Source organism: Oncorhynchus gorbuscha, linkage group LG01 (assembly GCF_021184085.1).
Source record: "Oncorhynchus gorbuscha isolate QuinsamMale2020 ecotype Even-year linkage group LG01, OgorEven_v1.0, whole genome shotgun sequence".
In the NCBI taxonomy this organism is placed as follows: Eukaryota; Metazoa; Chordata; class Actinopteri; order Salmoniformes; family Salmonidae; genus Oncorhynchus; species Oncorhynchus gorbuscha.
In genome coordinates, this window is record NC_060173.1 from 46,657,890 (window position 1) to 46,675,805 (window position 17,916).

Genomic DNA, 17,916 nt, shown 5'->3' on the forward strand with positions numbered 1-17,916 from the left:
TACTTTTGATTTTGACACCCCCCCCCCCTCCCCCTTTGTTCAGGGACACATTATTCCATTTCTGTTAGACACATGTCTGTGGAACTTGTTTAGTTTATGTTGTTGAATCTTATGTTCCAACAGATATGTACACATGTTAAGTTTGCTGAAAATAAAACGCAGTTGACAGTGAGGGACATTTCTTTTTTTTAAGAATGTGAAATGTCAGAAAAATAGTAGAGAATGATTTATTTCAGCTTTTATTTATTTCATCACATTCTCAGTGGGTCAGAAGTTAACGCACTCAATTAGTATTTGGTAGCATTGCCTTTAAATAATTTAACTTGGGTCAAACATTTTGGGTAGCCTTCCACAAGCTTCCCATAATAAGTGAATTTTGGTCCATTCCTCCTGACAGAGCTGGTGTAACTGTGTCAGGTTTGTAGGCCGCCTTTCTCGCACACGCTTTTTCAGTTCTGCCCACAAATTTTCTATTGGATTGACTGATGATGATTGACTGATGTCTTGAGATGTTGCTTCAATTTTTCCACATAATTTTCTGCCCTCTTGATGCCATCTATTTTGTGAAGTGCACCAGTCCCTCCTGCAGCAAAGCACCCCCACAACATGATGCTGCGTAAACGACTACGACTGTGCTTCACGGTTGGGATGGCATTCTTCGGCTTGCAAGCCTCCCCCTTTTTCCTCCAAACATAAGGATAGTCATTATTGCCAAACAGTTCTATTTTTGTTTCATCAGACCAGAGGACATTTCCCCAAAAAGTGTGATCTTTGTATTATTTTTGTAGCTCCATTAGTTCTTCACGTTTGGCTGAGAATTCGACCGGAAATTACGGTCACGACGACGCCAAAAAATATTCTAAATTAGCTCCATTATATCGACAGAAACATGGCAAACGTTGTTTATAATCAATCCTCAAGGTGAAATATCCATTCGATAATATATCAACTGGGACAGCTGTATTTTCAGTAAGACCAGGAGGAAAAATAGCTACCTATGTCTATTACGCAAGAATTACTCTGAGAGCCCTCAGCCGGACACTTATGCAATGTAGTCGTTTACGCTCATTCTTCAACATAAAGGCGTGAAACTACTTCAAAATGCTGTAGACACCTTGGGGAATACGTAGAAAACGGAATCTGGTTGATAGCCCATTCACTGCTCAATAGGGACACATCGGAACGCAGAGCTTTCAAAACATGAGTCAATTCCTGATTGGATTTTTCTCAGGCTTTCGCCTGCAATATCAGTTCTGTTATACTCACAGACAATATTTTTACACTTTTGGAAACTTTAGAGTGTTTTCTATCCTAAGCTGTCATTATATGCATATTCTAGCATCTGGTCCTGAGAAATAGCCCGTTTACTTTGGGAACGTTATTTTTCCAAATATGAAAATAGTGCCCCCTAGTGTCACGAGGTTTTTAATACAGGACTTGTTTTACTGTGGATATAGATACTTTTGTACCTGTTTCCTCCAGCATCTTCACAAGGTTCTTTGGTGTTGTTCTGGGATTGATTTGCACTTTTCACACCAAATTACGTTCATCTCTAGGAGACAGAATGAGTCTCCTTCCTGAGCAGTACGATGGCTGCGTGGTTCCATGGTGTTTATACTTGCGTACTATTGTTTGTACAGATGAACGTGGTACCTTCAAGCATTTGTAAATTGCTTCCAATAATGAACCAGACTTGTGGAGATCTACCATTTTTTTCTGAGGTCTGAGGCGGATTTCTTTTGATGTTCCCATGATGTCAAGCAAAGGGGCACCGAGTTCGAAGGTAGGCCTTGAAATACATCCACAGACACACCTCCAACTGACTCAAATGATATCAATTAGCCCATCAGAAGCTTCTAAAGCCATGACATCATTTTCTGGAATTGTCCAAGCTGTTTAAAGGCACAGTCAACTTAGTGTATGTAAACAACAAGGAGCAAGCATTTTAACCAGGTAGCCTAGGACAACAGAAACTAAAAGCCTGTACTGTATGGCAGAGTCATAGACCATTTCAGCAACATGAAAGCGAAGATGGCGTTGGCGTTTCTCTACAAGTTTTTGGTTCAACTTACGAGCACACACACACTATAGTTTACGTTGATTGGAATAAATCGTTTTTGGGATCATTTAGTTGTCACTATTAGACTAAGCAAACGTGATTTGATCATGTTGAAGTTGAAATGATACTGGAACAGTGGAGGCAGCTCCTGTTTTCTTCACCACTTGTGGTAACTCTCCGGTGTTCTAAGTCAATGGTTGTTCAGTTATCCGAAAATGTCGGAAACGTTAACTTCATTGACCATGCTGTACGTCATGTAACTGTTTATTACATGCACAATATGTTTTGTCAACTCCACCGGACAGATGTTTCTCTCCACTTTAGTGATGAAACAAAGCTGTGGTTGAATTTATTTTTAAACGTTCTCCTTCGGTGACATGAATAAAGGATATTTCATATTTTCACATTTTCACAAACTCCAATTCCCATGTTAGTCCGTTATAGTTCGTCAATACAGCTTCCAGAAACAAAATAACATTTAGTCAAATCTTTGCTAAATATGTTAACTTGAACCTGTTTGCAGCCCACGTTGTAAGTAATGCATGGCTTCAGTGTGGAAATATATACATAGTATTCACACTGATATAGGGGCTAGGCCTACTGTAAATTGCATTATGGCTGAGCACGGACATGCCAAACGTTGATCAATAAGCAAGATTAAATTCACCCCCCCAAAAAAGAGCGAGAAATTCTAATCAAAACAACTTGCGGCACCATAATCGCTTCCTGTGGGCATATCATATTAAAACAACGCAGACTATGGAGGGTTTTACACACATCTAAACCTTTCACAGTAGCTGGACAAAGAACCAATATAAAAGACAAAAGGGAGAATGTCCACTCACCGTTATACTGCTCCTAAATATACATGTTTTATATACATATTGGAACCATCTTACAGATCGCATTCACACTTCTTCAGAAGTTGCATTACATGCGTCCCATGGACATTCTCGTCACAAAACCAGGACAGTGAATCATTCTAGTAAGTTTGGGTTTAATACAATTCTATGAAAAACAAGCAAACAATAAATACATGTGAAATGTAATGATATATCAAAATCACCAGCATAAAAATAAAAAAGACAACACATTGCTGTTGAACCAGCCTTCGTTGTAGAAGGCCTAGGGTAAGGGTACACTATGGGAGGGCTTGGGTTTTAAAAATGTGAAACGGAAAACCAAAAATTGTTATGAGGTTCACCAGTATTCACGTCTCTCGTTTCGTGATGGGCATTGGACACATGTAGCCTACATCAAGGAGGGGCTTTAAGCACATCCAAAGCATGGCTACAATAAAGTGGGCCTGCCTACAATGCATAGATTAAAAGGGAAGGTCAGCTCACTGTTTTGCTCCGCTAAAAATTGATATTTTAATAAAGATTTGGTGATTAAGATTTATTTTCAAGCAGTCTCACGAGCCAAACACTTTATCAACAGTCTTGACTAGCCTACTTGATAACATTGGGCAGGACAAAAAATAAAACAGCCTTCATTGAGAGGGGAGGTTACGCTTAGTTTTTAATCAAATAAAAATGGTAAAAACGTAGGGGGGAAAGTGTTTCCTGTTTCCAAATACGATGTATACAGGCACCAAATCAGATCTGGTTCCATGTGCATATGGGCAGTGTGCGTCACAGCTGGATAGACTGTTTCCATTGTCAAATTCATGCCATAACCAACTGTGTTACCGCTAAAACCAGCTTTTGGTTGGTCTTAAATATCCCTACCAGCACGGCCTAAAATTAGATTTTTGGATCATGTTTTTAAGGACACAACTCAAATATTTCCACCCCTCTCATCTGAGCGCAAGCCTGCTGATGTTAGACAGGTAAATTGCCAAACCTGGCATTAGGGCTGGAAAATGCCAGTGAGACAGTTTTTACATGACAAAATTGCAAACTAAAGTGCATTTGACTCTGGCGCCGCCATAACGGCAGACGAAAATAGAACCCTGTGACGGATGTGAGGCTGGGGAATAAGTGTTAGGTTGGTGACTACTAGAGTAGCTGAAAGGCAGTACTGTAGCCTACTAAGTACTGTAGCCTGACACTCGTTTACCAGGCTTATAGGCCGTGCTGGGGAACAGACTATGACTGATGTGAGGGAAGAGAAGAGTCGACAGGTCCTGATGTGACAGAATGGAGGAGGGGGGGGCAAGGAGTTAAGGTCTGGAGTGTGGGGGGGGGGGTACTCACAGCATCCTCTCTGAGCCCCAGTCCCTCTCCATTGGGCAGGGAGGACCTCCTTCGTGTGGTGGCGGTCATGTTGGGGGTGGAGTTTCCCCCAGCACTGGGTCTCCTCTTCACCACCACCACCTCACAGCATGCCTGGTCCTCATTCAGAAGGCTCTTCCCAGCATTGATCACCCTGTAGAGGGAGAGAAGAGCACAAGAATGTGAGGAGCAGAACCAGACACACTGTGGGAAAGGTATAGCAGATTTCAATGTAACAATGTGTGGTTTGTGACACCCTACTACAGGATGTCCCAAACTCATCATTAAGCCTCGATTACTTGAATCAGCTGTGTATTGATATGGTAAAAAACTAAACATGCACCCCTCGAGTTTGAGAAACGCTGCCCTAACATATACAGTGCATACGGAAAGTATTCAGACCCCTTGACTTTTTCCACATTGTTACTTTGCAGCCTTATCCTAAAATGGATTAAAGTGCTTGTTTTCCTCATCAACCTACACACAATACCCCATAATAATAAAGCAAAAACAGGTTTAAAAACTGAAATATCACATTTATATAAGTATTCAGAACCTTTACTCAGTACTTTGTTGAAGAACCTCGGCAGAGATGACAGCGTCAAGTCTTCTTGGGTATGACGCTACAAGCTTTGGCACACCTGTATTTGGAGAGTTTCTCCCATTCTTCACTACAGATCCTCTAGCTCTGTCAGGTCTGCATAGCTATGTTCAGGCCTCTCCAGAGATGTTCAAATGAATTCAAGTCCGTGCTCTGGCTGAGCCACTCAAGAACATTCAGAGCCCCGAAGCCACTCCTGCATTGTCACGGCTGTGTGCTTAGGATCGTTGTCCTGTTGGAAGGTGAACCTTCAACCCAGTCTGTGGTCCTGAGCGCTCTGGAGCAGGTTTTCAGCAATGAGCTCTCTGTACTTTTCTCTGTTCATCTTTCCCTCAATCCTGACTACTCTCGGTCCCTGCCGCTGAAAGACATCCCCACAGCATGATACTGCCACCACCATACTTCACTGTAGGCCTGGTGCCATGTTTCCTCCAGACGTGAGGCTTGGCATTCAGGCCAAAGAGTGGTTTCATCAGATCAGAGAATCATGTTTCTCATGGTTTGAGAGTCTTTAGGTGCCATTTTTCAAAACTCCAAGCGGGCTGTCATGTGCCTTTTACTGTGGAGTGGCTTCCGTCGTGCCACTCTACCATAAAGGCCTGATTGGTGGAGTGCTGCAGAGACGGTTGTCCTTGTGGAAGGTTCTCCCATCTCACAGAGCAACTCTGGAGCTCTCTCTCTCTCAGAGTGACCATTGGGAGCTTGGTCACCTCCCTGACCAAGGCCCTTCTCCCCCGATTGCTCTAAGAAGAGTCTTGGTGGTTCTAAACATCTTCCATTTAAGAATGATGGAGGCCACTGTGTTCTTGGGGAACTTCAATGCTGCAGACATTTTTTGGTACCCTTCCCCAGATCTGTGCCTCGCTTCAAGAAAAAAATTAAAAAACATTAATGCGATAGACCATGTGACTGGACAGGAAATAGAAAGTCTCAACTGAATGTTAAATGTGCTTCCTGTCAGGAATTTTAATTGTCTACTTGTTGAATGTTTGTGAAGTATTGATTTGTGGTTGTTTGTAATGTCTTGTTAATTGGATATGGACCCCAGGAAGATTAGCTAGCATTACAGCATTAGCTAATGGGGATCCTAAGAAAAATGGAGCACTACGGAAAATTCCTTCGATCTAATAGCATGGTTTTTGCACTGACAACTGTGGGACCTTATAGACTGGTGTGTGCCTTTCCAAATCATGTCCAATTGAATTTACCACAGGTGGACTCTAAGTTGTAGAAACATCAAGGATGACCAATGGAAACAGGATGCACCGGTGCTCAATTGAGTCTCAAAGGTCTAAATACTTAAAGTATTTGTTTTTTTATTTTTAATGAATTTGCAAACATTTCTAAAAACCTTTTTTCATTTTGTCATTATGGGGTATTGCGTGTAGATTGATGAAAAAAAAAGTTTTTTAATCCATTTTAGAATAAGGCTGTAACATAACAAAATGTGGAAAATACTTTCCAAATGCATACATATACAAGACCTGGTCAAATAATTTCCCTCGTACATGAAGGACTGGGCCGCAGGGAAATCTGAACTAATGGATACATTTTGTCTGCTTTTGTCCAGTCTAGACTCCAGTGTCACAAAATACAAACATTTATTTTTCACATGCACTAGCCTCGGCTTCCATTGCAAATGGCAATGAAAACATTCATGCCAGGGTATGTACATTAGTTGTTACATAATCTGTACTTGAGGGTTTGTTATAATGAACTGACTGATAGGAGAGACAAAGCAGGGTTCCACTCTCTAGTCTCCAGCAGAGTACAGACACACTAGAGAGAACAGGACATTGGCAGGAAGAGAAGCTGAAATTCACACAGTCAGATCACTGATAATTGATCTCCTTGTAAGGCTTTTACAAAATGGGAGATCTCCCAGGACCCTATAGACTCAAATCATAGATTTACCATAGATTTACAGTGGGGCAAAAAAGTATTTAGTCAGCCACCAATTGTGCAAGTTCTCCCACTTAAAAAGATGAGGCCTGTAATTTTCATCATAGGTGCACTTCAACTATGACAGACAAAATTAGAAAAAAAATCCAGACAATCACATTGTAGGATTTTTTATGAATTTATTTGCAAATTATGGTGGAAAATAAGTATTTGGTCAATAAAAAAAGTTTATCCTAATACTTATATGGGGTGGCAGGGTAGCCTAGTGGTTAGAGCGTTGGACTAGTAACCGGAAGGTTGCAAGTTCAAACCCCCGAGCTGACAAGGTACAAATCTGTTGTTCTATCCCTGAACAGGCAGTTAACCCACTGTTCCTAGGCCATCATTGAAAATAAGAATGTGTTCTTAACTGACTTGCCTGGTTAAATAAAGATAAAACATACCCTTTTGTTGGCAATGACAAGAGGTCAAACGTTGTCTGTAAGTCTTCACAAGGTTTTCACACACTGTTGCTGGTATTTTGGCCCATTCCTCCATGCAGATCTCCTCTAGAGCAGTGATGTTTTGGGGCTGTTGCTGGGCAACACGGACTTCCAACTCCCTCCAAAGATTTTCTATGGGGTTGAGATCTGTAGACTGGCTAGGCCACTCCAGGACCTTGAAATGCTTCTTACGAAGCCACTCCTTCGTTGCCCGGGCGGTGTGTTTGGGATCATTGTCATGCTGAAAGACCCAGCCACGTTTCATCTTCAATGCCCTTGCTGATGGAAGGAGGTTTTCACTCAAAATCTCACATACATGGCCCCATTCATTCTTTCCTTTACACGGATTAGTCGTCCTGGTCCCTTTGCAGAAAAACAGCCCCAAAGCATGATGTTTCCACCCCCATGCTTCACAGTAGGTATGGTGTTCTTTGGATGCAACTCAGCATTCTTTGTCCTCCAAACACGATGAGTTGAGTTTTTACCAAAAAGTTATATTTTGGTTTCATCTGACCATATGACATTCTCCCAATCTTCTTCTGGATCATCCAAATGCTCTCTAGCAAACTTCAGACGGAACTGGACATGTACTGGCTTAAGCAGGGGGTCACGCCTGGCACTGCAGGATTTGAGTCCCTGGCGGCGTAGTGTGCTACTGATGGTAGGCTTTGTTACTTTGGTCCCAGCTCTCTGCAGGTCATTCACTATCTCCCCCCGTGTAGTTCTGGGATATTTGCTCACCGCACTTGTGATCATTTTGACCCCACGGGGTGAGGTCTTGAGTGGAGCCCCAGATCGAGGGAGATTATCAGTGGTCTTGTATGTCTTCCATTTCCTAATAATTGCTCCCACAGTTGATTTCTTCAAACCAAGCTGCTTACCTATTGCAGATTCAGTCTTCCCAGCCTGGTGCAGGTCTACAATTTTGTTTCTGGTGTCCTTTGACAGCTCTTTGGTCTTGGCCATAGTGGAGTTTGGAGTGTGATTGTTTGAGGTTGTGGACAGGTGTACTTTATACTGATAACAAGTTCAAACAGGTGCCATTAATACAGGTAATGAGTGGAGGACAGAGGAGCCTCTTCAAGAAGAAGTTACAGGTCTGTGAGAGCCAGAAATCTTGCTTGTTTGTAGGTGACCAAATACTTATTTTCCACCATAATTTGCAAATAAATTCATTAAAAATCCTACAATGTGATTTTCTGGATTTTTTTTCTTCTAATTTTGTCTGTCATAGTTGAAGTATACCTATGATGAAAATTACAGGCCACTCTCATCTTTTTAAGTGGGAGAACTTGCACAATTGGTGGCTGACTAACTACTTTTTTGCCCCACTGTACCCATAGTGAAGTGATAGTGCTCCAATTAACTGTTTTCATTGGTAAGCACTGGTGCGCTACCAATTTAAAAAGGTGAAGAGCACCAAACAGTATAGGAGTAAGAGACTAGGCTTAACATATTAATCCTACCTCTGAAACAAATATCCAATTCCTTTATTTCAGTGCCATTTTAAACCATACTGGGCAAGTTACCAGGTTGTTAGAGCCCATGATACTAGGTTAGAATAGCTAAATTGGTGAGCAGAGCTTGACTCAATGGTTTAATTATTGTATGGGTCATATACAGTGTAGGGTTTAAGTGTTTGCTAAATTACCATACACCTGTTCCACATTGAAACTCACCCAACACCTTCATTAAAGTGCCACTGGTCTGATACTTGCAATAACAGGCCTAACCTTTCTTTATTCTGAAAATCAGATTAACCAGAAACTGTCCTATTGTCAGACAGACATGTTTGGCATTGCACTGACATCCACCTCAGCAGAGTTTCCCATAAAGGAATAGAGAAGATACGGTAATGAGTGATAACTTTGTGTTTGAGCCCAGACTGTCTGAGCCGGAGTCAGAACCCCGACCACAACAAGTGTTACACTTGAGCGTTCAGAAGTCTTTCATCTCTGATCTGAGCGGAATGGGCAACCATGCACTGGCCTAAGAGATGAAGAGTTTCAAGTTTATTCGCCACGTGCACAGGATACAACAGGTGTAAAACAGTAGTGATATTTTTACTTTAAGAGCTCTTTCCCCATCAATGCAAAGATAATAATAATACGATTAAAGAAACATGAGAATGCAAGTATATAAACAGGTCAGTGCCGGTTCTTTATGCAATGTGCAGGGGTAATGGAAAGGTTGAGGTGGGTTTATACATAACAATACAAATAAACTGGCAGTAGGATATACAAATAAACAGGGCTGAAAAGAGACTAGTAACAAGAAAATATAAATATTCATGGTAATATAGTAAATGATAATATATACACTACCAGTCCAAAGTTTTAGAACACCTACTTAATCAAGCATTTTCTTTATTTTTTAGTATTTTCTACATTGTAGAATAATAGTGAAGACATCAAAACTATTAAATAACACATATGGAATCATGTAGTAAGCAAAAAAAAGTGTTTAACAAATCAAAATAGTTTAGATTATTGCCATTCTTTGCCTTGATGACAGCTTTGCACACTTGGCATTCTCTCAACCAACTTCACCTGGAATTCTTTTCCAACAGTCTTGAAGGAGTTCCCACATATGCTGAGCACTTGTTGGTTGCTTTCCCTTCACTCTGCGGTCCAACTCATCCCAAACCATCTCAATTGGGTTGAGGTCGAGGGATTGTGGAGGCCAGGTCATCTGATGCAGCACTCCATCACTCTCCTTGTTCAAATAGCCCTGACACAGCCTGGAGGTGAGTTGGGTCATTGTCCTGTTGAAAAACAAATGATAGTCCCACTAAGTCCAAACCAGATGGGATGGCGTATCGCTGCAGAATGCTGTGGTAGTTATGCTGGTTAAGTGTGCCTTGAATCCTAAATAAATCACAGACAGTGTCACCAGCAAAGCACAACAACACCATATATTTTGATTTGTTAAACACGTTTTGGTTACTACATGATTCCATGTGTGTTATTTCATAGATTTGATGTCTTCACTATTATTCTACAATGTAGAAAATAGTACAAATAAAGAAAGAAAAAAATGTTTGAATGAGTAGGTGTCATAAAACCTTTTGACAAGTAGCGTACATGTAAACAGGCTTAATAGTGACCAGTAGCAGGATAAATAGTTAATAATGAATGGTAAATGGCAATCAATAATCATTGGACAGCAGCATAATGGTAGGAATGCATCTAACCAATATTAATTTTAGCAGCAGTGTAGGTTGTGTCTGAGTGGGTAGAGACCTGTAGATGGGTATGGTAGAGTCAGTCAGTGTGGATAGACTGTAGGAGAGGGAGAGCAATAGTTGTTAGCCATTTAACAGCCTTATGGCCAGGGAAACAAACTATTTAGGTGTCTGTTGGTCTGAGCCTTAGCCTTTATGCACCGGTACCGCCTGCCGGACAGGAGCATGGAGAACAGCCTCTTGTTCGGTGGCGCCGGAGAAGATGGCTGACGTTTTACGAGCTCCTAACCGATTGCGTTTTTATGTTCGCTTTTTTTTGTGTGTTTTTGTAACTTATTTTAAACATTAGGCTGCTGCTACCATCTCTTAACTTCTGGACAGGGATTACTCACCACGAACTGGCAGAAGCATTTTTTTCCTTTAACGAGTCTGACGAGCCTGACGTGAACGACCTACTCTTTTCCCGCGAACAGGCCCAAATCCCCATCATTTGCTTCAAGACGAAGAGAAGATAAAAACGAGGTATAACACTAAAACATGCATGAGAGCACCAGCTGTTCCGGAGGATTTTGTGATCTCGCTCTACGCAGTCGATGTGAGTAAGTCCTTTAAACAGATCAACATTCACAAGGCCGCAAGGCCAGACGGATTACCAGGATGTGTACTGTAAGCATGCGCTGACCAACTGGAAAGTGTCTTCACTGACATTTTCAACCTCTCCCTGTACGAGTCTAATACCAACATATTTTAAGCAGACCACCATAATGCCTGTGCCCACGAACACTAAGGTAACCTGCCTAAATGACTACCGACCCATTGCACTCACATTTGTAGCCATGAAGTGCTTTGAAAGGCTGATCATGGCTCACAACACCATTATCCCAGAAACCCTAGACCCCCTCCCATTTGCATACCGCCCTAACAAATCCATGCCTTGTCTCCTTATCTGAGTAAGTGGCTGAATGAATAACTAGCAAGTTAAATTTAGGGGCCGCGTTAAAACCTTAGGAAATGTAGCTGGATTAATGCTATGATAAACATTGGAAACACCCTGTGTATACAAAACATTAAGAACACATGCTCTTAATGTATTTATATATATATATATATATATATATATATATATATATATATATATATATAAAATAAAATAAAATGGGGGGGGTAGATCAGCTTTAATATTGCAGATTGATAAGAAGCCACAATCTTATTTAATCATCCGCCTCATTTCCAATCCCCCATTTATATATTCTCCTTCTCTATTATTTTCCCCTAAAACTAAAACCCATCCCCTAATTGGAGTAAACTAGAGGGGTTGGGTGAAATGTGAAAGGCATTCCGTTGTATTCCGTTTCCTCTTCCAGCTTATACATTCTACATACATTTCACGGACAGTATATTTGACATTAGTTATCTTTTGTTTGTTTTTAGTCCCAGCCTTGAGCTACCCTCAACCCCTCCCACCGGTCTCTGAAGACCATCCAGTCCCAGCCTTGAGCTACCCTCAACCCCTCCCACCGGTCTCTGAAGACCATCCAGTCCCAGCCTTGAGCTACCCTCAACCCCTCCCACCGGTCTCTGAAGACCATCCATTTCTAGCTGCCATATATTTTTACACTGTGCTGTTTCACAAAAGTCCTTTCTATTCTCATAGTTTCTACAGATTCTAAATGAAAGATAAACACCTGCTCTTTCCATGATAGACTGACCAGGTGAATTCAGGAAAAAGTTATGATCCATTATTGATGTCACTTGTTAAAATCTACTTCAAATCAGTGTAGATGGAGGGGAGGAGACGAAGGAAAAGAAGGATTTTGAAGCCTCGAGACAATTGAGACATGGATTGTGTATGTGTGCCATTCAGAGGGTGAATGGGCAAGACAAAATATTGAATTTCCTTTGAACAGTGTATGGTAGTAGGTACCAGGCAGTTTGTGCCAAGAACTGCAACCTTTCTGGGGTTTTCACACAACAGTTTCCTGTGTGTATCAAGAATGTGCCACCACCCAATGGACATACAGCCAACTTGACACAACTGTGGGAAGCATTGGAGTCAACATGGGCCGGCATGCCTGTGAAATGCTTGACATCTTGTAGAGTCAATGCCCCGACGATTTGAGGCTTTTCTGACGATGCAACTCAATATTAAGAAAGTGTTCCTAATGATTGCCATGCATCGTTTTTGCAACAAATACCTTGTTGTTCATTGTAAGCTCAGTTACTTGTGGCTGCCAGCTAAATAGCGTTGCACTTCAGTTGTCATCTGATGAAAATGAAGCTATTTTCTGCCAAATGTGTTGCACTAATATATTTTCTGTGATGTAAAAAACTGTGGTTGCCACGCCTCTGATCACTCTATAGAAATTAAAATGTTATAAAAATGTTTACTTTCAATATAAAAACATCAATATTTTCACCTGCTCTCTACAAATATGAACATTTATTGAAAAACTTCAAAGAAATAGTTAGTATTGAAAAACCATCCTGTGGCCATTTCCAAATACCCCGGTATACACGGTATACCGCTCAAGCATACGCTGGATTGGTGCACATTCAACAAATCTCATCTAACAAAGTGGATATTTGTCAAATCCATCTTGATTGATGTATTGTAACAGGTCCACAATCTAATTAATAAAGTCAGATTTTGATACATTTGGTTGTTTTTCAATGTGTAAGATTGAAAAACTCGGGCCTGTCAATTTTTCAACATCCCTAGCAAACACAGCTGATTAAACTAATTGCATTCTAAACTGAAGAACATGATTGGTTGATTATTCAAGTCAGGTGTGTTAGCTAAGGCAAACGTGTGACAGCAATCAGGCCCCGAGGACTGAAGTTTCGCATCTCTGATTTAGAAGTGGTCCCTTTTCAGGTTTAGAAGAAACAACTGCTAATTGCTAACTCCCGTTCATATAAGCTGGTAGCAGAGAAAACGGTGGTGGTAGAAGTCATTTAACTGTAATGCAGTTGATTGGTGATGATGACATGAACTGGGATTGACATCCAGAAAAGCATTACACTCCCGGTTTTCACCTCAACATAGTGTGTAATACACAAACAAAAGCCTAAACGTAAGCACATTTTGCTGGGGGCAATGAGGCGATTCAGGATCTTTCCCACACGCGTTTCCATGGCCTTTCCATTGTTTTTGTTGTCAAGTTCCATCTCTTACATTCGGATTACATTGTCAGGATCTATTTATGACAAAAAGGCACAATTGATTAATCATTCTAACCCAACGTAAGCGAGTGATCACATTCAAATCATCATATTAGGAGAAGAGAACATATGACACTGATCCAGTTCCTGTGTGTGGTCGACAATATGAACTGAAACCACTCATTTCCTTGTGGCCATCCTAAGTTACCCTGTTACTGGCACCCTTACAAGATAAAAAGACAAAACACGTGCTACTACATCATGTGATTGCCCACTGTCCAAGTGTGTACTTCTCTGTGACATTCACTTAGATATGCCTGTCTGCCACCCTCCAGTCATCACATTAGCAGTGTTCATTCTACACAGACACACATTGACTGATGTATTGATCCTCTTCCAATCGTCGTATAAAAAGGGGCCTGGTAGACTTAATGTAGTCTCGTAGGCCTACGGAGGGGAGCATGAGTAAGAGAAAGAGAGGTGGGGACATAGAGAGAGCAGGACTCTCTGCCCTTCTGAGATGTTGGCGCTCACAGGGCTGGACAGCAGACCGGGAGAAAGTGTGTAAAGCGGCCAGGTCAGGGAAGGATTGTTGTAGTGCCACGCCTATTCTTCCACCACCCACCGCCAATCTGTGAAATACAACAGCTCGAGTCCAGCTCTTATAACGCAGCCTCTGACTATGTTCTATCACAGTTAAGAGGGCGATTCCTTGGCACGGGACACTGTTCTCAGTGGAGATCACATCATCTTAATATGGGCCTGGCTGCTGGCTGAGAGGAGAGGGAGGGGACAGATCTCACCCCAACAACAGAGCCTGCTGGTCAACCAGCTGTTGACAAATCCACAGCAGTGCCATCCCTACACAGACAGCTGGGAGAAGCATGTCAGCCATAGCCTCACACGGACTAGATTGCTTTTATTTTCAGAGTCTAGGGCTGTGCTGCATGCATGCTGAGTAGGTGCTGAATGGTTGTCCAAATATAGGCTGCTAGTCCTTTTTTCATTCTTGTGATGGAAACCCGAGGGAATGCACAGATATATCACCGTTAACATTCAACAGTCGAGGAATGCAGACTGGAAGGTGTTTTAGTGTTTGTTTAGGAGGAAGACAGCAGCCCCAATATAAAACCTTTTTTTACTTTAAAGTTCAAACCATGACCATCTTCAACATCACCACTGTGCAGCAGATCCGAGAGGTCACTGGTTCGAATCCCCGAGCCGACTAGGTGACAAATCTGTCGGTGTGCCCTCGAGCAAGGCACTTCTTCATAGCAATTAGGGTTAAGAGTGTCTGCTAAATGACTCAAATGTAAAATGTTAGGCAGTATCTTGTACTTTGCTGCACTGGGAGAAAATGTTATGCTCATTGAGGTGAATTTGTGCCAGTATCCAACTTGAGATGGAGAAGCATTTGCACATCTAAATTGGGTTCATCGTCAGGACACGGGAGTTAAAGTTGTAACAACAGACGCAGAGCGAGAGCGCTTCTTCCTGCACACTGTATACTTGTACTGCAAATTGCTAAATGTATCCTATTATCACAATGTGATATGTCATTCTACCAGAGCTGAGAAATGACTAAGAAACTGAAAACTCAGGAGGATCGATGGACAGATTAAGCTTGAGGAAAATAAACAAGTATTTAATGGCTGACAGGGAACAGAACAGACTTCAAAGTCATTTTTCCACTCCCCATCTTGGCACAATCCACACCTGTGTCTCTCTGAACACATAATGTCTCATTTAGGTGGGTCTGAAAATGCAGTGTCCTTCACCAATCAATGTAAAAATAGAACTGCTTCAGAAGAATGACATGGGTATAACGTGTTTTCAAGTTATTCTCCATGCCTTCTCCTCCACACAATTAGCATTTCATTGGCATCTGAAAAAGCACAACAACAAAAAATATTCAGGATTTGTTTCATTAAAAAAAAATGTATATAGCAGCACAGACTACTCTCTTCATTGAAGCACTGAACAAGTTAGCTTTTTCACAAGGCAACCTGCAGCAGTAACTGTTGCTTTTACAGTGTGGTTTAACAACGTGTGCAAAGAAAAGTGTTTATAGACCCATGTCCTCGAACTATCCACAACACCATGATAGAATTTGCCTGTGCACTCGAAATGGGGCATGCATAAATAATACAACTGTAAAAGGAAGTGATAATCCATCATCCCCCGACAGACACAGCGTTGTATAGCATGGCAAAGCAACTACTGAATGCCATTATAGCTCACATGTAGGCCTAACTCATGGTACTGAAACTACAACTAGTTGCACTATATCTATCAGAATAGTTTAGCCATGATGCACAATGGCATGCAACAGTATATTGTAGGGCTAGGTGGTGTAGCAGACAGCAAGTATGGTATGGGTAAATGCTATAGGATACTAAAGCATCTCTCTGTTGTTGTTCTTGTGTCACAACAACATGTCCATGCAAATGTCATTTAGTAGCCTAAATAGAAACCGTGTTCATCTCTGTTTGCGTTTCATACATCAAGGGGCGACGTTTGCACCCACTAGTGAGATATATATTTACTGTTCATTTTTATTGTTTATTTCACTTTTGTATATTATCTACTTCACTTGCTTTGGCAATGTTAACATGTTTCCCCATTCCAATAAACCCCCTTGAATTTAATTGAATTGAATTAGAGGCTATGCTGACAGACCGTATAGCCCAGGGATGGGCTACTTCAGTCCTCCGGGGCCGGGGAGCTGTCACCTTTTCCCCCATCCCTAGAAAACAGCTGATTAAAAGGAATTACGTTCTAAACTGATGATTAGTTGATAATTGGAATCAGGTGTGTTAACTGGGGTTGAGGCAAAAGTGTGACAACTATCAGGGCCCCCGAGGACGAGAGTTGCCCATCCCTGGAATAGCCTATTCACATGGAAATAAATGGCGCACAATAATTATTGTTTATGCTTCTGACTCTGGTCCAGGGAGCGTGCTAAAACCTACCGCTTTACACGCTGCTGATACTATAGCTTGCTACGACTTAAAGATGGACGCATACTTACTCTGCATAACCAGTTGCCCATGGCAGCCTCTTCGTCTCTTTCAGAATGAGGATCGGCCGAGAAATATGATCCGCCGAGCACTCGATTTCATCCGGTGACAGTCCCAGAAACTCCGGTCTTGTGTACGGATATTTCAGCGGTAAATCGGAGCCACCGAAATGGTCAACGTTTGAACTGCCAGTCATCATACCTCCCATAAAATTGGCCACAGCTGATTTCATCCGTGTGAGCATGTTCTTGCCGCAGCGTGTCCGAGCGATGGTAAATGTGCGGGTCCCCTTGCCCGGAATCTCACCTTGTCTCGGCGGCGTTTTTGCGGAACGTAACAGTTCAGATATGCGCCTCTCTCTCTCTTTCATTCAGACGCGGAAACAAACTCATGATAAGCACAGTCATGTGACAAACCGGTTGTTTTCTGGATTTGGTTGCACAGCCATCGCGCTGTGATCAGTTTAAACGATTAGCAGCACGTCAGGTAGTAGGTCAAAGCTAGGCTCGTTGTTATCCAGGAGTACACTACAAAAGCATGTAAGGAGTCGCCTACTTGTAAGCTAGTCACTTCAAATCCAACGTTTGCTTGCCCTCTGAAGTGCTCCTTGCTCATACCCTCGAAATAGGGTAAGTGCAGTCAGCTGACACATACATCCTCTTTGGAGTGGCCTAGTCAGTCTCCTTTTCTGTCTGACAAAGCATTTTCAGTTCATTCTATTTCACATTCTATCTCCCACATGCCCTTCTCAGACATGTCCAAATTATCGCATTTGTGTATAAGAATAGAACTTCCAATTACAGTAGGGACTATGCCTATGTGTCAACTGCAGTGGAATAACCTAACCAGAAAACGATGGGTATTTCACACCAAATTGGTTTGGAATGGGTTTTCCAAACTCTGGCGCATTTCCACCCTAGGTCAGTTCGTTTGGACTGGTGTGAACACTATCCGCACTCGGGTGCGCAATAAAAAAAAAACACATGGATCGCTCAAAAAGGGTTGTCTCGGTCCCATTCCATACCTACAATGGTGCTTTTCCCTGCAGGTAAGAACAAAGTATGGACCAAACACTGGAAACCCACCTAGCAAAATGTTGAAAACACAACTATGCCCCATAACCAATCTATGTTCAGTGTTAGTGGATTGTGAAAGTTTAAAATAGGTATTCAAAACAACTTAATTTCAATGTACTTGCAGCCTATACAGATGGATGCAGTATAACAAATTGGTTTAGGATTTTTTTTAAATTAACAATCAGACATCACTCCGGTATTTACACACAGTATT

The 17,916-nt window shown here is 41.7% G+C and overlaps 1 protein-coding gene across 1 annotated transcript in view; it reads right to left on the minus strand.

The window, feature by feature from the left end:
• The window catches only part of LOC124038564 (protein phosphatase 1H-like), a 53,603-nt gene extending 36,332 nt beyond the window's left edge, over positions 1-17,271 (minus strand). Inside the window, exons 1-2 of the mRNA XM_046354591.1 lie at positions 16,638-17,271; positions 4,258-4,429 (exon numbers count right to left, since the gene is read on the minus strand). Of these exons, the coding sequence (XP_046210547.1) occupies positions 4,258-4,429; positions 16,638-16,996 (531 nt within the window). The 5' untranslated portion in view covers positions 16,997-17,271. The remainder of the gene's footprint in view (positions 1-4,257; positions 4,430-16,637) is intronic.
• Positions 17,272-17,916: the final 645 nt, after the last annotated feature.